The 21,196-nt window shown below is 45.9% G+C and overlaps 1 protein-coding gene across 5 annotated transcripts in view; it reads right to left on the minus strand.

The window, feature by feature from the left end:
* Positions 1-1,094: 1,094 nt before the first annotated feature.
* Positions 1,095-21,196, minus strand: part of KCTD15 (potassium channel tetramerization domain containing 15) — a 68,785-nt gene continuing 48,683 nt past the window's right edge. For all 5 annotated transcript variants that reach the window (XM_083452975.1, XM_083452974.1, XM_083452976.1 and 2 more), the window contains exons 4-5: positions 12,902-13,207; positions 1,095-5,023 (exon numbers count right to left, since the gene is read on the minus strand). In XM_083452975.1, the coding sequence (XP_083309101.1) occupies positions 4,868-5,023; positions 12,902-13,207 (462 nt within the window). In that variant the 3' untranslated portion in view covers positions 1,095-4,867. The remainder of the gene's footprint in view (positions 5,024-12,901; positions 13,208-21,196) is intronic.

The raw sequence follows: 21,196 nt of genomic DNA on the forward strand, positions 1-21,196 counted from the left end.
TAAACTTGGGCAGGTTCTGATTTTCCAGCCTTAGTTCTGCTTCTGGCTCAGCTGACAGAATCCATCTCACTTGGTCTCTCTCTCCCACGCCCGCCCCCCCCCCAATCATACTTCCATACTTCATCTTTTTTTTATTGCTGCCTCAACATTTTCACAGGAGTTTGTGCCCAGGACTTGAATGGAATATAGTGCAACAGTTCTGACTCCCCACCACCATCACCGCTGTAAAAATTGCATACTAGTCTTGACAGAAAGTCAGCTGTAGATGCAAAGAAAGTTCCTCAATGAAAACCCTCACTTATTCAGTAAGGATTGTTCAGACAAATTTCTGTCGGCCTAAAGCTTTTTGTGGACCAGAGTCCACTTTATTAGATGCATGGGGTATTACCTTGAGTCTGAAGTGGACTCTGGTCCACTACGCCACTGTGGTGTAGTGGTTAGAATGCTGGGTTAGGATCTGGGAGTCCAGGGTTCAAATCCTCAGACTGGCACAAGACCACTGGGTGACTTGGTCTGACCTCACAGGGCTGTTGTGATAAAAATGGGGAGGGGGAGATGCTTATTGGAAAAGTGGGACACAAATGTAATAACTAAATCAACAACAGCTCATACCATCTTTAAGATGCCACAAGACTCTCTGTTGTTGTTTTGCCGCAAGGGCTACCTCTGGAAGTTTTGAATACATAGCCTTTTGTTTTAAAAAAACCCCAATGTCCCAAATTTCTGTGTTGAGGGACATAAATCATGTAGCCTCTGCAACTTTTTAGTTTCCCAAACAGGATACATTCTTCAGATTGTATACTGGGGGAAAAATCCTCAAATTGAGGAACCTGCCATTAAGAAAATGAACAAATGTAATTTTCTGGGGAAAGGGTTACTGACAGTTGAAGCTTTTCTCAGTCTGGTACGAAGACAGAGGGGATGATTCCCCAGATTCTCTTACTCAAGCATCACTGGAAATGAACAGGGAATGTGCAACAGCAGTTACTCTTCTCGTTTCCAGTGAGGGAAACTTTCAGCGGATGGTTCCGAGGTGAAAGAAGCTGAACTGGTTTGCTGACAAATGTGTAAAAGTAAAATAAGATTTCTGCATATTTGATCTTTGACTTTATAGGAATGTCTGTGACATAATAAACAGCAAAGAAATTGTTTATAAACTCACAGAATGATCTTCAGTTTTGCAAAAATCTTGAGGTAAGGGCAAGGGAAGTTATACAATATTAAGTGTATACAGTACTATACAATTCAACAGGCATCTTACATACAAAAATGATGGCCTTAGGACGTAGTCTTTTTTTTTATTCAGAGTGCCATAAAAGTAGAAAAGATGTTAATTAAATGCATTTTACAGTGGCAGGTTTCTCTGCAGGTGCAGCAATTGTTCTGCATAGGTAACGTAGACCAATAATAGCTTTTGGGGAGATTTGGAAAAAAGAGATGACTGGATCTGGAGACTCAACTTTAGCTGCATCAATAAGACTTGGTGTTCAGAATACCTACCTACAGTTGTCAACTGACCTACCCCACTCCCACCCCCAGGTCTGTTCTGTTCTTGTGTCTTTTAATAACAACTGGATCCACAGAAGTTAGCAGGTGAGGCTTTTCACAGGATGGAGATAGAGAGATTGGTATTATAACTACTGCTCTTAAAAGTGCAGCGACAAGGTTGGCAACCCAACGTTGTACAAAGAACTGGCACCTCCTTGCTGCAGTTCTGTAGAAACATCCCTGAAATCAACAGGAGGGAGTTATCCAAGAGTTCAGCTGAACTCTGGAGCAATGCCTGTTTATTCCAGTGAGTCCTGAGTAGGTTCCTAGTAGCTTGTTACAACATATCCTTCAACTTCCAAGGACAGAATCATAACAATCAGGGGTGTATCAAATATTAATACTCTTCAGAGTACAGTGGTACCTCTGGTTACAAAAGCTTCAGGTTACGATAAGGTTACCAGATTTTTTTCAATGAATCCGGGGACACTTTTCAACTTCAATGGATTTTGTACGGGGACTGATTTGTAAATCCGGGGACTGTCCCTGGGAAACGGGGACGTCTGGTAACCTTATGTTACGAATTCCGCTAACCCGGAAGTTGCAAACTTTGCCCCAGGATGTGAACGGAAATCATGCACCAGAGGAGCACGAGCAGCGGGAGGCCCCATTAGCGAAAGCGCACCTCAGGATAAGAACGGTTTCAGCTTAAGAACAGACCTCCGGAACGAATTAAGTTCATAACTAGAGGTACCACTGTAGACTCATTGAAATTGATTGACATGACTAACTTAGACTCATCAGCGAGTAGAATTTGGTTGGCCACAGCCCTCTCTACTGCATCAGAACACCTTTTTTTCTATGCATATTACAGAAAAGATGTAATTTGATATTTGTGACTTATGAGTACTTTTGTATTTTCTTCTGAATGGAATCATGGGCAGGGTACATCTGTGCTACAAGCTGCAAAAGGTTAAATGGCTGATTCCTCTCAGCAGGTAATCCTGGGATCTGTAGTTCTGGGAAGGGAAGAGGTTAGGGGGCCTTGAGCAGGCAATTCTCAGTCCCCAATTCACTCTATGGCCACATTTGCAGCATAGATTTAAAGCACTGTGATATCACTTTAAACAACCATGAATTCCGAGAGTTGTAATTTGGTAAGGGTGGCTAAGAGTTGTTAGCGGACCCCTATTCCCCTCAGAAAGTTACAGTTCCCAGAGTGGCTTAAACATCCGTCCATCCATCTTCACAGGGAACTCCCAGAATTGTAGCTCTGAGAGGGGAATAGGGGTCTCCCTGCAACTCTCAGCACCCTTAACAAACGAAAGCTCCCATAATTATTTGGGGGAAGCCATGATGGTTTAAAGTAGCATGATACTGCTTTGAACATGTGGTTCGAATGCGGCCTATGAACAATGTCACTTGCTGTGCAATCCTAAGGCGTATGGATGAGATGCCAAGGTGGTTCCACCACCTTATCCAATGCTCTGCCAGGTTCAAGCAGAAAAATGCTTCACATTGCTGTCTTCATCTTTCACCCTTCCTCCCATAAGTCAAGAGTGTGACTAAATATCTCTATAACCTTGTGGGACTGGGAGGGCTTTGGACCCAGCCACCCTCCTGTTGTCTGTTGACACTGGAGCTCCTGTAATGTTTCCATGGGTGTTGCAATTCCAATTACTTTTTTTAGTTAATCTGCCAGTGCAACACCAATCCCGCCATTATAGAGCCCTGTGCAATCAGGATATGATCAATAGGATCACAGCTGTGGGATCCGCCTGCTGTCTTTTAAATTAAGCCTTTGCAGGATATACAGTCCTCATGAGCCACAATCAGTGAGTGGAAGTCAGGGGTAGGGCCAATGGGTGTGATTCTGCTTTCCTCACCCACATGTTGATTGCACATTCATTTGTCATGCTTCTGTCATCAGATCTGCAAAGCTGAAACGCAATTTCTGCTGAGTGATGGAAAGCTAACACCTTCTGAACCTGGAGTCCCAAACAACATTAATAACATTAGTTTTTAAAACATTTATTATAATGCAGGAACAGAAAAGCTGTGCTCCCTTGCCAACTGTTTTTGGACTCCAACCCCATGAGCCCCAGCCAGTATAGCCAACATCAGGGATGCTGGGAGCTGAAGTCCAACAACATTTGGAGGTTACTAGGTTCCCCATCCTTTGGGTAACAACTCCCATCAACATTGCTGGATGGTTGGCATCTGAAGGGTACCACATTGGTGAAGACTGCTGCAATGCATCACACAGAGAAATGAGCTCATGAGACAATGGTCTGATTCAATCAGGCAGAAAAGATGTTCTGTTTGTGTCCTATATATTCTCAAAGCAACAATAACATTGGGTTTTAAGTGAGGAAAGAAAGGTTGTAGCAGCTGCATGGCCCATTTTCACTTTCTGGATGACCCCCAAACTTAAAATCTGAGATGAATGAAAGAACGCCACAACCTTAACTCAAGTTCCATGGCAGTGCCTGTTTAATGCTGAACAATCTTATTTAGGAACTTGCTTTGAGTCTCCATTTCCGATTTCTTTTTGCAAATGTTTTGCTGCAATTCAATCTCGTCAGTTGCGGGCAGACAAGGCAGCAAACGTCAAACCACTGCATTTATTTCAAAGGTGGGTTGTGCGGGACTGAAAAGAATTTGCACAGAGTTCATTCAGCACCAGAAGAATACAAATTGGTCCCTGGTTTGGGTGGCTTCTGTACACAGACAACTGGAAGCGTCGTAGAAAAATAAGCCATTTGATACAATGCGCAAAGGCAACCACAGAAGGGTAACGGGGGTGGACAAATGGCGATGCAAAAGCCTGTCAGACAGGAGAGGACATGGGATTCATCGGGGGCAGGGGGGCGGGGAAGACACTTGGCACGATACCATCTCCCTTTGGGCAGCTCCCATGTCCTTGATCCCACCAAGGGAGGAGGAGGAGAAGGTCCCCTAGAAAGTCGGATGGTGCACTCCTTCAATGGGTGTATTCAAATTGCGTTAAATTGGTCCTTCTACCAAAGTCCAATCAAAGGCCAGTTCTTCACTGAAGCTTTGTCTCCATTCCGCACGCTTTCCTGCCGAGAGGACAATCCCACAAAACTTCACGATGCTGGACGTGCCGCCCAGCATTTGACTAATAAAACAAATGAAATTATTATTATTATTATCATCATCATTATTATTTTGTATGCTGTCTTTTTGCTTCCAGATAAAGAGTTCATGGCTGGCAATGGTGACAGGTAGTTTCAGAGAGATACCACTCGGGCAACGTCGCCCAGGTTAATACTGTCTTGCAAATCCTTAGTGTTTCCACACGAGACTATTAAAAACACTTCTACGTTCACAAAGGAAGGGGGGAAGGGGGGTGTCTTTAGTCCAGGGGCTCTTGCTTTATCCTGATTGTGGTGTTGGGCTGCAGTCTCCTGTCCTCACGACATAGTACATATTCGCTGAACTGAGAGGAATCCACGCCTCCTCCGCAGGACGCTGCCACGTTGAAGCCCTTCTGGAACAACCGTTCAAGCACCTGAGGGGGGGAAACACCAGTTAATGTTGGAGAAGGCTCCGTATCAAATGTGCTCATGACTCTGAAAGGACCAAAGGAATCCCACTGAACTGAAAGTACGAGTCCTATATACACCCATGGGAGCCAGGACACGCAATGCGGTTAATGGGCGACAGTGCAAAGGTTACGCACAGTTACAGTGGTACCTCGGGTTACAGACCCTTCAGGTTAGAGGCTCCGCTAACCCAAAAATTGTACCTCGGGTTAAGAACCTTGCTTCAGGATGAGAACAGAAATCACATGGTGGCAGCGGGAAGCCCCATTAGCTAAAGTGGTGCTTCAGGTTAAGAACAGTTTCAGGTTAAGAATGGACCTCCAGAACGAATTAAGTTCTTAACCCGAGATACCACTGTATTTCTTTGCTGAAGTCTCTGTGCAGCCCCACATATAGGACTCCGCACGTGTCAACTAGGGGTGCATTTCAGGCATGGGGAACATTGCATTCGTTTTCCTGATTAATATTCTAGTGCTTCGGTCCTGTGGTCCTTTCACACCGCAGTACTTGGTGTGTTTTGAAATTGTGAATTGTGTTATGACTATTATTTTTTTACCGATAGACCAGCATGTTGAGCTAAATTTCATTCACATCAGTGGGCACAACAGCAAACCACATTGGACAATGTCGCTGCTCCTCCAACTCTGTCCACACAGCCGTGTGCTTCTCTTCCCCCATTAAAGCAGCAGGGAGGAAAACTGTATGCCGCTATACGGCACTAAATTTAATCACTTTACTCCCATGATATTCTGGGTTAAAGGGCCTCCAAGCATATAATTTTTTTAAAGGAATCAAGTAACATGGAAATGAGTGCTAAGCTTGTATTGCTGTGTGAAAGTGCAAATATAATTCAGAAATTAACGGTTAGGGAAACGGTGAGGAAATGGTATAAACTGCCATGTGAATGCAGCCTTAGACTCTGAAAACAGAAAATGGCCAGCCAGCCCAAGGCAAACAGCTGCGATGGCTGAGGCTGATGGGAATTGTAGCCTAAAAGTTCCAGGGGGCACCAGGTTGGCAAAGCCTGCTTTAGAGAGCTAGTGACAGTCACAACCAATATTAAATAAGATGGACCAGCAGTCTGGCTCAGGGTAAGGATCAAAGCAGAAATGACATAAGGGTGATATAACGAACACTCTTTTTCTTTCCCCAAAAACAGCAGCCTTGGGTGGGGGATTAGATCAGGGGTGCAGCATGTCCAAAAAGGGGGTTTCTTGCTGCACTGTGGCCCTGATCAAAATTGCCCTGGGTGCTCCCTTTAGATGAGATGGGGCAGTTCACACATTGAAGAGAAGAAGCCTGTGGCTAATAGCAGTTTTGGGGAAGGGGTGAGTTAAGTTGGATGCAACACTCTGCGCAGCTGCTTTTTGAAAGCTCCATGTTTGGAGCTTCCACATCACATCTAATTTCACCCTTAGGAAAGCCCCACATTATACAGTAAAGTTGTCACTGGAGTAAAATGTTAGACGAAGGCGATTTGTAGCTCAACTTTCCCCCTGTGGCTAAAGGTTTGTATTATTAACTAACTTTGAAGAAATTACCTGAATTTCTTCCAAATGCTGTCACTGGCTACAGACTCACAATCTAAGAGACTCGACATAAAAGGAAATAGGAATGGGGTGGGAGGAGGAAAGCAGCCTTGGAGCTCCACTGGCTAATGGGTGGGGCCAGGTTGATCTCCCCATGGCCTTCTACGCACAGTGTTTCCTTGTCCAGCCAGACGACAACCCTGTGAAACAGGCCAACTTTAGGAGGAAAGTGATGCTCAGGGATGGAGTCTGACTTATAAATTGCTATCCATTTTGTCCACAGCTGAAGACACACTTGAGTTCATGCCTTCTGTATCCAGCCCTACTCACTGGCTTTCCTTTTTCAAAGCCATCTCAGCTTCCTGCAGATGGACGCTATCTGGACTATTTCATTTGTGCGTGTTGCCCTGCAAAGTATTTTGGTCTCGTGGTCCAGAGGTGGTGAAAAGGGCCCCCGAGAGCCAGCTAGACTCTGCATGATACATTTCTGGTCTTTTCAGGATCTCCCAGCATATTATGCAGCGATAATTCTATAACTTATTCCTAAATGACTGCAGCATGATTAAAGTCTTGCTTACAGCAAACCTCTGCAGAAAAACCCAAATATTAATCAAACAAACAAGCACTCTGCAGGGCAGTTCAGTACATTATGGAGTAAAATACTGGCTGGTAGTGATATTGATGCTACCTCTTAAGGAAAAGCAACGTTGGGGCTTCAGTCATCATAAAATGAGGCCATAACTCATCATTAATATGCTGTGCTAGATGGGGGGAGAAAAAGCAGCAGGCTGTTATGAGCATCTTCTTTACTGGTGTAACCATTCTGGCCGCTATGGGATTTTCCTACCAAACAGGTTGGGGTATTCAGGGTGTATGTGTGCTGTTAATGTGCCTGTGTTTATATTCCTGCCTGTGCCCTTCAGCCACCTAAAGTCCTCACCGCTAATCTCAACTGGGCAGCCAGTCAGAATGGCTGCTCAGCACTCCACCTCTGGGATGCCACCTGGTTTGTGATATCAACCTGAGCTTTGAAGGGGTTCAAGGACACCTCCATGGCCCAGCAGAACTGCAAGCTCCTACTTGCCTCCAAACCGGGTGTTTCCTCCCTGCATCCTTGAGAAGAGCCTGCTGGATCAGGCCAAAGGCCCATCTAGTTCAGGGTCCTGTTCTCACAGTGGCCAACCAGGTGCCCCATTGGGAATCCCACAAACAGAACCCCAACACAAGGGCCCTCTCCCCTCTTGTGGTCCCCAGTGAGTGGTATTCAAAAACATTTCTGCCTCTGACCATGGAGGAAGTAGATATCAATCGTGGCTAGTAGATATCAATAGCCCTCTCCTCCATGGATTCATCTAACCCTCTTTTGGTGGCCATTGCTCCCTCCAGTGGGTCCCATCGTTAAACTATGCACTGAATGAAGAAATGTAATACGAAGCGCAAATGTCACTATTTCAAAGGACAGCCAAGCAAGATGAACATTCTCTGACAGTAAAATGCTACAACAGGCTTATAAACAAATGCTTGGTTCAACAACTTAAGAACAAAGGAGGCAATTCAGTTACTCCAGAATACAAAATTCATAAGCAACGTAGCGACACATGACAAGGGGATAATCAAATAATACAAGCTGTCGTTGTGTCAAAAGTGATACACCTCATTCCATGCCTCCCCAACTAATATACTAAAGCAGTATATATACTGCTTAGTATATTTAGCCAATATACTAAAGCAGGAAGGCTGGGAACCTTATTGCAGTTGAGGGCTGGGCAATGAAAAGTGACTGCTTGCAAGTTTCCAACAGGCATCTGGCTGACCGCTGAGGGAACAGGGTGCTGGATTAGATTGGCCATTGGCCTGATCCAGCAGGACTCTTCTTAAATTCATAGGTTCAGTGCTCTCCCCAGAATCCTAGACCTACCGAATCCCCTTACAGAGCACAGATTATATGGTTTGCTTGAGGTGATTATAAATATTTCGGCGAACTCCTCCATCCTTTCCTTTCTCCCTCCTGCTTTCAATTCCAAAGTCTCTGTTTCACTTTCTTTTGGTAGGCAACAGACAGGCCTCCTTTCCGCCATCCACCTGGACTTCCCAAGTCATGCAAGGCAAAGCTGAGCTTTGATCTCTTCTCATGGCTTCTCTTGAACCCTGCGAGCATTGACTGGCCCTGGGACAGGCGCACTGTCTTGGTGTTCAAGGAGGCAAACATCAGCCTCGTTCCCCTGACTTCTGCCCTGATCTTGTATCACTTCGCAATGCAAGAACGTGAAAGGACCCGAGGGAGAACGAGTAAAAGGCCTAGAAAGAAAAAATACCCTTTTTTGGGTAAAGATTAAAAAAAATGAAAGGAGGGGTGAGGGGAAGAGATAACAGTGCACCTGCTTAAAGCACCTGGAATGACCATCACACAGTTTTGGAGAAAATTAGATGTGGCCCACCTTACTCCTTGGTACATGCTGGAAAAACTAACGAATAAGCTGAGAGTCCTTAGATGTGAAAGAAGGAAGAATGATTCCGTAACTGTTTGGTCTGATTTTATTTCATTTGTAAGCAAGAAGGAACATGGTTGAGGACCTCCCCCAACCCCACCGTGGCCTAGGAATGAATCTGGCTGATTCAGCAACTCAGGGCATTTGAATACTTTAATTCTTGTTTTGTGACCACAGACAGACAGATATCCTTCTGAATACGAGCTGCTGCCAACCACAGGAGTGGACAGTGCTCTTCTGATTGGGTCCTGCTTGTGGGTTTCCCAGAAGAAGCATCTGGTTGGGCAATGTGAGAACAGGATGCTCAACTGCAGGGGCCTCTTCTTATGTGCCCTTCCCTTGCCACACTTTTAGGCTGCAAGCAACCCAGAGCACGCTTCCCCTTGACGCATGTTTCACTGAAATCAATGGGAGCAATTTCCAAGTTCACAGTGTTCAGAACTGAGACGTCTCCCGTTGTTTCTCTGGGGCTAAACATCTCCAATTCTGCCAGTCTTCCCTCCTGGAAACTGCCTTCAAGACAGATCCCTTTAGAATCATTCTTATAGCTCTCCTCTCCCAATTTGTTCAAAGCCTTCTTGAAGTGTGCTGCTACCCAGAAGGAAACACTCTAAAAGAGATCATCTCTGTGGCGAGCCGAGCATGATTTCCCAAGTTTTGGAAACAGAACATCTCTTGTCATAAACTGGGGGAGGCCTTGGCCTTTTCAACCGCAGTGTTCTATGGCTGAATTTGCTATCTGTTGTAATGATGCTTATGGTCATCATGTTTTTGCAAGGAAAAATGGCATTTCTGGTATCTGTGACTTTAAAAGAAAACCTACAATGGGAGGGATGCGTGTTGCACCAAAAAAGAAAAAGGGTCCTTTCCAGCCATTAACATTAGCAATGTTCAGGACAATAAGTCATGAATTAGCAACAAAAATGTGAAGCCCTGACCCCATAATTCTTAAGAGCCAGTGTAGTATAGTGGTTAGAATCTCAGACTAGGACCTGGGGTTCAAATTCCTACTCAGTCACTGGATGATTTTGGACCAGTCACTGCCTCTCAGCATAGCTCACCTCACAGTGTTGTTGTGCAGATTAAATGAGGAGAGCAAGAATTGTGTACGTCACCTTGCGCTCCTTGGAGAAAGAGGTGGAATATAAAACCCTACAGGTTAAGTCTCTTCTAGCATGGAAATACAATTTCTCTGGTTTTGTGTTATGCCATGTCCCTCACGGCAGCCATTTTGTGACTGGTGCCTACAGCACTCTTTCAAAATGTCCCCCTGGTCTAAAACCTGGACCGACCTTTGCTGTGGTAAGTTTACCTCATCAACCTTGTGGCAAAACTTGTCAGTTTTATTCATTTACTTAAAAGCACTTCTATTTTCTGTTATAAAAAAGACATAAAAATAGGAATTCACAAATAACAAGGTTGAATCTCATTGGCCAGGGAAAGTCTGTGCCAAGATTTATGTCTTCACATGATGTGGGACACAACTGATGGACGCTGCCTCCATCAGAAGGAAGGGCATCCTACAGGGAAGGGCAAATGGCAGAAAATGCCTGCTTTCTAGTTCACTGCCCTGCAATGTTCTGTAAGGCGTGCCTGCCACTTTGCCACTGAAAATAGTCTCTGAAATGCATCACGGGATAATGTAACATATATCCTGAATTATTTTTCAGCTAAAATGGACAGCAAGCTCGCAAGCACCCGCTTCTGCGACACCACAATTTGCAACACCTGATGTTTGCAGCAGACAAAATTTGCAGGTGTCGTCGAGAAAGAGTCTATACATAGCAGAGGGTGTTGTGCGTCTTCATTAAACAGAACAGCACGAACTCCATCCTCTGTTCTCGTTCAAGAGCCGTGCATTTTAAAAAGGTCGTACAGGGCTTAACGATTCCATTTTCTGAGGAAGCATTTGTGACTAGGATGTGGGGCGAGTCCTCTCTCTGCAGTTATGAATTCAAGCCTGTCTGGTTACCGCCCGCCCCCCCCCCATTAAAAAACGTAAAATGGAGTTCAGAATTAAACAAGTATCCAGATGCAGAATGTGGACCTTCAGAATTCTAAGCCAGCCTTTGCCAACACCTGGCACCTTCCAGATGTTTTCGACAGCAACTTCTGTCAGCCAGATTGCAACCCGAAACATCTGGAGGGCACTGTGTGGGCAAAGGCTGTCCTGAACCTCGAGGACAGATTGCTGTCACAGTTTCAAATCCCCTGCCTAACCATCAAAATAGGAGTGAATATCGGGAAGCCAGAGATTAACACTGAAGACTCTGTCGCTGTGGAGGGCTGGGATGTTTGTTAACCTGAAATGAATTCTAAGCCATTTAGATGGGGCAGGGGACAACCCCGGGGTATGTAAGAACAAGCTCTGCCCTACAACTTGTTGAAGAGAGACCTCACTATCATGGTCTAGCCCAAGAGGTTGCCAACCTTTTGGGCATGTGGGTACAGCTGTAAGCTGGAGAAGCTGTTGTGGGCACCATCCCCACCCACCTATTCTATTGGCTGCAATAAAACACTTATTTCAAAGGTATTTTCTGTGGGGGGGGGGAGGGGCCCTATGGGTGCCAGTGAAGGCTTCTGTGGGTGCCATGTTGTCATTCTCTGCTCTTGCATAAAGGATAAAAGACTGGGGAAATGATTTGCCTTGTTTGTGTTGACACAACCACAATGTTTTTTTATTTTATTTTTTAAAGGCCAGCTTTTTGAACTGCATACCGCTCTTCACCTGGGCCAGGTATTCAGAGCAATAAAATTCCAACCACCCACAAAGTGCCACAGTGACATGTTTTGCAACTGACTTGGTTTCTCGCTGTAGCCTGAAGCCCATTTGCTCTGCCCAAAACATCCTCTGCCAATAGAGGCCTTTCCACGCTCACTCCCCCCTGCCCGTGCCCCCTGCCAAACATCCTGAGACAGGCAGCTGGATGCTCAACGCTCCCAATGAAAATGCCCCCGTTGCTCTGGTCCTCGCTAATGAGTGTCAAACCATCAAGGCTGCTCAGTGCCAAGGTCTCCTGTAGGGTAGCCCTCCCATGGGCAAGCTCCCCTATTTGGGGCGGGGGGGAGGGGAGAAAGCCGCTCAGAGGGGTTTGCCAAATCACAAACTTACATTTCCCGCATTCTACCTATCCGTCTTTCCTTGTTTCATATGTTAATTTTAAAATCTTAAATAAAAAATAAAAAGAAAGGAAAAGGGGGGGGAAAATAACTAACTCAATCAAACCCCCATAAAAACCTTTGAGTATAAAGTGGAACACATTTTGTTTAAAATACTCTGGGCAATTTTTATAGAACATCCTCTTGGAGGGGAAAAAAAGTGCAGAGATCATTTTTTTAAGTCCATCCCGGAGGCTCTATCATTTAATTATGAGTGGGACATAAATTATGCATTTACACATTGTTGCGTTTTCTATAAAGTGGCATGGAGAAGCGGCTCCCCCTCCTTCCTTTCCTCCTTTCCCCTCTTCTTCTTCTTTTTTTGTAGTTTTGGTACACTCTTTTTTCTTCCTAGGGGCACTTTGGAGGGAAGAAAGGACTGCGGGGTATGAGCTGATGAAAAAAAATTAGCATTTGTCAGCCTAACGCCATTATGAGATCAGCATGGTGCTAACACACACAAAAATCTAAATCTCTCTTTCTCTCCCCCACCAACAACTTAGACTTAAGGGAAAAGGGAAAGGGAGAGAGAGGAAAAACGCCCATGATCTCACCAGGCAAAAAATGCCTCCTTCTTCCAGTGACACAGAGGCAATTGGGCAGAAGGGACTCATCTGCTTAGTACTGAACGCGAAAAGAAAACGGTAGAACGGATGAGGCCCATTACCTGCACTGAATTCAACCGACAGTATCCGTTCAAAGGAAACCTAATGACGTGGGTGGGGTCTTGGTTCCAGCCTGCGTTGACCGAGTTGCACATGACGTCCCCTGTCTCCGGGAAGATCTCCTCGATCAATGCCTTCTCTCCGCTCAGTGCAATCCTTTCCCCGAGATCCGGAGTCACCCTTACAACCAAGCAGTCACAGGGCTGGAAGTGCTTCCTTTGTTCCTTCTCCTGTTTCCATCGCTCCAGCTCCTTGATCATCGGCTGCAGCTGGTAGTACTTGGCCTCTTCGTATAAAAGATTAAAATCCTTTTAAAAAAGGAGAGAAAGAGAGCTTACGTATCTCAGCACTTATGGATTTCATATATCTAAATCCAAATCTATATCTATACAGTAGTACCTTGGAAGTCGAACGGAATCCGTTCCAGAAGTCTGTTCGACTTCCAAAACGTTCAAAAACTGAATCATGGCTTCTGATTGGCTACGGAAGCCCCGTCGGACATTCGGCTTCCAAAAGAATGTTCGCAAACCGGAACACACACCTCCGGGTTTCTGTGTTTGGGAGCCAAAACGTCTGAGTACCAGGGTGTTCAGGATCCAAGGTACGGCTGTATCTATATCTATACACATGGGTAGGCAAACTAAGGGCCGGGGGCCAGATCCGGCTCAATCGCCTTCTAAATCCGGCCCACGGACAGTCCGGGAATCAGCATGTTTTTACATGAGTAGAATGTGTCCTTTTATTTAAAATGCATCTCTGGGTTATTTGTGGGGCATAGGAATTCGTTCATTCCCCACCACCCAAAAAATATAGTCCGGCCCCCCACAAGGTCTGAGGGACAGTGGACCTGCCCCCTGCTGAAAAAGTTTGCTGACCCTGTCTATACACATAATCTGTCTGTGAAGAGGAAATTATGCATGTAATCTCCAAAGGGCTTTGGGGAATGTGCATATCTCAACTGAATTTTGTACATTTTCTGGTCAATGTGCACAGTCTCCAAAAAAAAAAAAAAAAAAAAAAAGCCTTGCCTCCATCTCTAGTTCAGAACTGTGCAATCTGAATCCTGCAGGCTGCTTCTGTCCACTTCCTGATCTTACGGGTATCACAATACCCTCTTCACAGATCAGCCAAGCAGTGAGAAGAAGGGGCGGTTTTTCCAGAAATGTTATTTTCTGGCAGTCCAGCCTTTTCCCACCACTCTCAGTTGTTCCTCAGTCATCTGAGCAGCACAAGGGGGGCTGCAGGGAGAAGAAAAATGTGACCCGTCCCATCCTACAAACCTGACAGAAATGACCCCCCTCCACCATGCTGCTATTAAACTGAGGTAAAAGCTCAATCACAGCAGGGAATTCGTCATCGTGGGGATTTTAGTGGAAAGAAAAGTTCACCAGGAAGGGTTACCCACACAGGAAAAAGTGCTGGGAAATGCATCGTTTCCACCAGGGAGGAGCTGCCTCCTTCTTGTGCTCCAAGGGAAGTACCTGGGCCTTGAGGTGGAGGAGCGGATTGAGGTAAGCACAGCCCTGCTTGAAACAGCCTGCCTGAAGGCTATCCTTGCCCCAGCCCTTTCTGTAACCATTTGAGCTGGATGGTGCCCCTGCTTGAATGCACACCGCAGCTCTAAAAAACCATGGAAATGGGAGGACCTTAAGGGACTACTGTACCCGTAGCAGAAATAACAGTGCTTAATAAAGACTATGCAACATACTGGATGTCTGAAGCCAAGGAGCTGGCTGCTCAGTTCAAGTCAACAGATGGAATTCAAGATCTAGACTCCAAACCCAGCCACCCTAAGCCCCCTTGGTTCCCCCTTGCCTGCCTGCATCTTTCCTGGCAACAACACACAGCTCCCTAATAGTCTCCTGTTCAATTTGCACCTTGGCTTCTCCTTTCAAAAACTCTTAAGTTTCCACAATCTCTTGTGTCCTCAGGCCCCTTCCTAAATTGTCCCACTCTCCTGAGCCACCCTTTCGCTTGACCAACTTCCCCAGCACTCCTCTCTCCTTCCCTCAACAACATACACACCCCTCTCCTGACCGTAAGTACTTCCTTGCGTCTGAGTGACATCCTTTCAATTCCTTGGGTCCCAGGGGAACCTCTTTTCAGTTCTGTTTGTAGTAAAATATTTCAATCCCAACCAAACTGGCAACTCTCCTTTCCTCACAGAAGATGGACAGCAATCATTCCCTGAACAACTGACAATTTCACGTCACAGTCTTCACGGCTACAAGCACAATTCAATACAGTTTCTCTCAAGATCTTTTTACAATCCCCCTAAGGGAAGGTGCTACTATGCCCTGAATGTTGGGGGCTGAGGCTGGGGGAAAGGGAAGCTGCTGAAAGGAGGTTCATTGTAGAGGTGTGATTTGAAACTTCCTGGTTCTTAGCTGTGTGTGTTTTGGTTACTATGTTAAATGAGCTCTCATGGAAAAAGAACACTCATCCGCCCATGGAAACCTGGCAAGCAAGCTGACTGCAAAAAAAGCCATCCTTTGGAATTCCCCACTACAGGACAGTGTTCAGGCAAAGCATTTCACAATGTTCCTCAAATACTTGGCAGCCAGCCCTACGGCACGACGAGAACTTGAATGAAGCTTGACTTAACCACACCCACAGAGTACAGGAAGTCTCATCTTAATATCTACAATGATAAGAGTCAGTTGCAAAGCCAAAGATCTCACTGGGGCTCACTGGGCCTTCTTTTAACCCCTCCAGAAGTTTTGGACTGCAACTCTTATCATTAGTCCAATGTAGCATCCAACTTCCTTTTGAGGGTGTTGAGAGAAGCCTGCTTTAAGTTAGCAGAAGCCTGTCTTAAAACTTGGCTTTTCCTTCATTCTCTGGGGTAAAGAAAAATGTGCAAATTATTTCTGGTGGCTTTTCTTTTTGCATCAGATATATTACATTCTGGGATCCTGTTTAGACCCTGCCAATCTTAGGGTCCTGGTAGAAAATGAGAAGGAAGGAAGGTTCTGCACTTAGGCAGGAAGAACCAGCTGCACAAATATAAGATGGGAGACACCTGGATTACTAGGAGTATAGGTGAAAGGATCTAGGGGTCTTGGTGGATCACCAGCTTAACATGAGTCAACAGTGTGATGCAGAAGCAAAAAATGCTAATGCTATTCTAGGCTGCATCAACAGAAGTATAGTGTCCAGATCAAGGGAATCCATAGTACCACTCTATTCTGCCTTGGTCAGACCATACATGGAATACTGTCTCCTGTTCTGGGTTATCACAATTTAATAAGAATATTGACAAGCTGGAAAATCAGAGGATGGCAACCAAGATAATCAAGGGTCTGGAAACCAAGCCTAATGAGGAGTGGTTGAAGGAGCTGGGTATGTTTTGTCTGGAAAAGAGGAGACTGAGAAGAGATATGACAGCCATGGAAGATGGAGCAAGCTTGTTTCCTCCTGCTCTGGAGGGCAGGACTTGAACCAATGAAAAGAAAGGAGATATCAACTAAACATCAGGAAGAACTTTCTGATAGTAAGAGATTTTGACAGTGGAACAGTCTCCCTTAGGAGGCTGTGGACTCTCCTTCACTGGAGGTTTTAAAGCAGGTTGACTGGCCATCTGTCATGGAAGCTTTAGGTGAGATTCCTGCATTGCAGGGGGTTGGACCTTGGGGTCCCTTCCAACTCTACAATTCTATGACTTTCTCATTTTGATCTTTTTCAACATTCCTTTTGATAACATATATATATATATGACGCTTTCCTTGAAGGTGGTGTTTCTTGGTTGAATAGTCTGCCAATTCATGCCCACCCCCACAAACCCCTTCAGTATACCTTCAAAAGTTTTCACCTACTGATCGCGCAAAAGAGTTGCAGCCTCTCCCAGTAATGCAAAGTTTTCAAAGCTGCTCCCAATTTGTTTCTGGCCCCTCTTCAAAGAACTTGCTTTGACCCACAGAGACCTTGGATCCTGAAGGATTCCCTTCCTCCATATGTACCTAGCTGTAGCTAGGTCCTTTGAGCAGACCCTTCTTCAAATGCCCCATTAATCTGAGGTTTGAAGGGTGGTGAGGCCTGGAACTTTACACCCTCCCTTGAGGAGCCCCACATGCCCTAGTGATGGGCCCATTAAGCCCTAATGCCACACCCACTGTCCAGAAAAGGAGCCGGATGCCTGATTATCACACCAGTGACTTTTAATTTTCACCCAAGAGAAGGGCCTTTTGTCCATGTTGACAGGGCAGCACCCAAGACAGCCTTGAAAGGCAGGTGTGAGATTTTGTTCCCAGCCTTGCTGCGCCCGGGAGTTTGCTAACACCTCTGCTAATCTGATGCTGCTCATCTGATACAGGGATGATTTCACTCCCACTTTGTACTGATGACTTAGGGCAGAAAATGACAGACTCCAGCCTGGAAAAGTGCTGACATGGAAAGAAATGGCAAGGAAACCTGAAGCACCTTCTTTGCAGCTCCCTGCAAGGGGCAAATGGAAATCCACAGACTCCGTCGACTAACAGAGTCCAACTGGCTGAGATGTGTTCAGTGGCTGCTAACATTAACAATGTTCAGGAGTCTGCATACGAAGCACACATTCACAGAAACCTCTGCTAGGCTGTAGTAGCTCTATCAGCTGCTACAGGCATCTAGAGCCCCTCCATTCCAGCCTTCTCAGCAGTGCCAATGGTGCTCCCCTGAATATGGCTCTTGGCTGAGAGATGTTCTTGCTTTACGCCTTCCTGTGTTTAGCACGAAGGTCTGTGCAGGGTTTCTTAGTGCAGCTAAGGAACCCTGCAAAGATATTCCTTTACACTCAACAGGCACAAGTATCAAGGCACCTGGGGACCTTGGCTGCCACCTCCCCCTGCCCCAAATTTAAGCCCTCTCATGTATCCATCCTGAATGGATCTTGTGTAAGATGCCCAGGCTTGCTCCATCAGTTACACTAAAAATGACTGAATCTTGAATACAAGAGGGTGGCCAGGCAGATTTGGCCACTGTAATATGCAGACAGAATCCTTAGTGTGGGCTATGGGACTCCTGTGGCTCTAGGTTGCTCTTGGGATTGGGCTACCTGCCCAGAGACATCCCTGTTCAGGAGGCTAAGAAAAACAGCTGCTTTGAGCAACAGATAATGGGGGCTACTAAGGGTGGCCCAATTGGGCTGGATGCACCAGTATGTTCTCTGAAATGAATGGAAGCCCCACAAGAGTATGGCAGCCCCATATTCATTTGTCTTGGACTCCTAGGATGTCCATGTGTGAGGGCAAATGTACCTGGAGGCTTCATGCAATCTCTACAGGGAAGCTGTTCTGTGGGCGTTTGTAGGTCCGGGACAGACCTTCTTCTTCAGAGTAGACATTATCAATGGGGGGGGGGGGGGATCAGCCTGGATGAAACCCTGGGTCCCTTCCAAACCTGCAATCCTGTATCTCTGAGGCTAGAATGTATAAGAGGGAACCTGTTGGACTGGTCAAACCCGTCTCTTTGTCTATTTCTTCATGCAGTGCATAGCTAAACTATGGAACTCATTTTCCCCAGGAGGCAGCAATGGCCACCAACCTAGATGGCATTAAAAGAGGATTAGACAAATTCATGGAGAAGGCTATCAGTGGCTACCACCCATGATGGCTATGTTCTGCTTCCATGGTTGGAGACAGCAATGCTTCTGAATACCAGTTGCTGGAAACCACAGGAAAGGAGACTGCTCTTGCGCTCCGGTCCTAATTGTAGGTTTCCCACAGTCATCTAATTGGTCACTGTGGGAACAGGATGCTAGACTAGATGGGCCGTTGGCCTGATCCAGCAGGCTCTTCTTATGTCAAGCTAAGTACCCAACTTCTGCATCTTAAGTGAGTTCCGTTGTCAGAGAAATAAAGGGTTGGGCCTTCCCCACCCGGCTGGCCTGCAGAAGAACAATAGCTAGATAAGTTGTTGTGTGTGAAAGTAGAAAACTGGATGCTGGAGACACAGAGACATGTCCTGCTCTGTGGTAGGCCTAAGCTGAGCTTTGGGGCTTCTCTGGAAATCAAATGGAGAAGCAAGATCTGTTGGGGTTTCAATGCTGTCAGCTTCTCCATCCAATGCATAGGTTATGTACCTTGGGTTACATACGCTTCAGGTTACATACGCTTCAGGTTACAGGCTCCATTAACCCAGAAATATTAGCTCAGGTTAAGAACTTTGCTTCAGGATGAGAACAGAAATCGTGCTCCGGCAGCGCGGTGGCAGCAGGAGGCCCCATTAGCTAAAGCGGTGCTTCAGGTTAAGAACAGTTTCAGGTTAAGAACGGACCTCCGGAATGAATTAAGTACTTAACCCAAGTTACCACTGTATGTGGAAATAAAACCATGCGTCCTAAAGAAACCACAGTCTCCGCTGACCTTCGTTCCAAGGAAACCAAACCCTGGGGGAAGTGCTGGGAACTCCTGTAGCCTCTTACAACTCGGTGGCTGGGATGGCACTTAACAATACCCTTTCTGCACAGGCAGGCTTGTGCCTGGGTCTCAGCGCATGTAGAGTGACTGGCGCATGCTAGGTGAATTGCAGGGGGTGGGGGGACAGAGGAAGCCTGTAGAGCCAAGCCTGCACCCCATACCTTCTGCTTGCTACATGAAACAACTTTGCACTCCTCTGACTCAATGGAGCGACAGCAGTGAGCGACAGGAAGGACCCCTGAGCCAGTAATTGCTGCTGTATTTACAAATCACAAGCCCATGAAAACTGTATTAGATATTAGGAAAAGGTGCTCTCAAGGGGTGGGGGGAGGCTGTCAAAGGTAGAGCACTTTCAAGTCTCATCTTATTAGCAACTGGAACTGTAGTTAATATTCACCGTAAACACACCAGTCAGATGCGATAATAGAGACTCGCTAGCTAGGAACACATATGCAGCTGCCTCTGTAGCTCAGCCTGAAAACAACACTTAAAAACTGCAATCCTCAGAGGCAGAAATTCTCAAAGTATATATTTGGAAGCGGTCCCGCCGAAATCTGAGGATCGACAACTTCCTGTGTGGTTTGCACCGTTCTGCCTCCCAGCCAACACAAAAATACTTCTGCAGTCCTCGGGTCTCAGCGTTTTTTAATTCTCTCCTGCACTTCTAAGTACAGGCAGATTTCTAAAATAGAGCCAGTGTGGTGTAGTGGTTAAGAGTGCCAGACTAGGATCTCGGAGACCAGGGTTCAAATCCCCATTCGGCTATGAAGGTCACTGGGTGACCTTGGGGGCAGTCGCCACTTCTCAGCCTAAACTACTTCATAGGATCATGGTGAGGATTAATTGAGGTGTGGGCTTGATGAAGCATGTAAGCCACCTTGGCCTCCTTGGAGAAAAAGGTGGGATATAAATGCAACAAACTCATATGGATCATCGGAGCCATGGGGAACCAGCACATAACCGTGCAGCTTGGCTCCCTGCCTGAGGCAACCCAATTCTGTGTGGAGACAGGCGGCTTCCAAAACAATGAAAAATAGCTGAGGTTTTTTTTTGGGGGGGGGGCTTATCTGACTTTGGAAGTCCCACACTCACCTTCCTCTCCCTCCCTTTCAGCAACCTCAGCTCCTCCAATTCCCCACAAAGCCCCTCCTCTGTAAAAGCCCCTTACCCATCTGAGCTGGTGGTGGGAGCAGCAGTAGCAGCCCTCAGGTCACTCTGCAGTTAAGAGGCAATGAGGAAGGTCTCTCATTCTCCCCCTCCCCCAGTGTTCTTGGGAAAGCTGTCCAGGGTGCTGGAGGGGGAGCATTATTGGCCTGACTAGCTGGATATAAACTATCCACCACTTCTAAGGTATAACTGCATGTTCTCTTTTTGTATTGTTTAACTCTCTAATGTTTCAGCAACTACTGGCTGCCAATTAGCTACTGGGCTGGATTCAAAGTGCTGGCATAGACTGGGACCTTGATGCCTCAATAATTGCCTCACTCCTTATATATCCAATGGATAACTGCTTTCTGCACGATCCTACTGCAGATACCATCTCTCTAGGACAGTAGTTCTCAAAGGGTGCCGTATGTCACATTGGTGGGGCAGGAAGAATCAAGGACAATCAAGGAAACATTTAAACATTTCAGTGTAGCATAAGATAGTACAGTATCAAAAGGGGAAAAAATTATTTGCAGAATATGGATAGGTACCTTTGCAAAATGAGAGCAAGAACATCAAGTGATACTGAGGACAATCCTAGTTGATATCCAGAACTGCCATTCAAACAGAGTGCTGGAGAAGATTCGTTTAATTCAACACCAGTAGCAGGCCCAAGCAAACCTCCAAAAAAAAAAGTTGGTTGGCAATATGTGGAGAGCTATCTGAGTCTCAGTTTCACATGAAAATGTCCCTCAG

The sequence above is a fragment of the Podarcis tiliguerta genome (assembly GCF_965153285.1).
Source record: "Podarcis tiliguerta genome assembly, chromosome: 8".
NCBI lineage: Eukaryota > Metazoa > Chordata > Lepidosauria > Squamata > Lacertidae > Podarcis > Podarcis tiliguerta.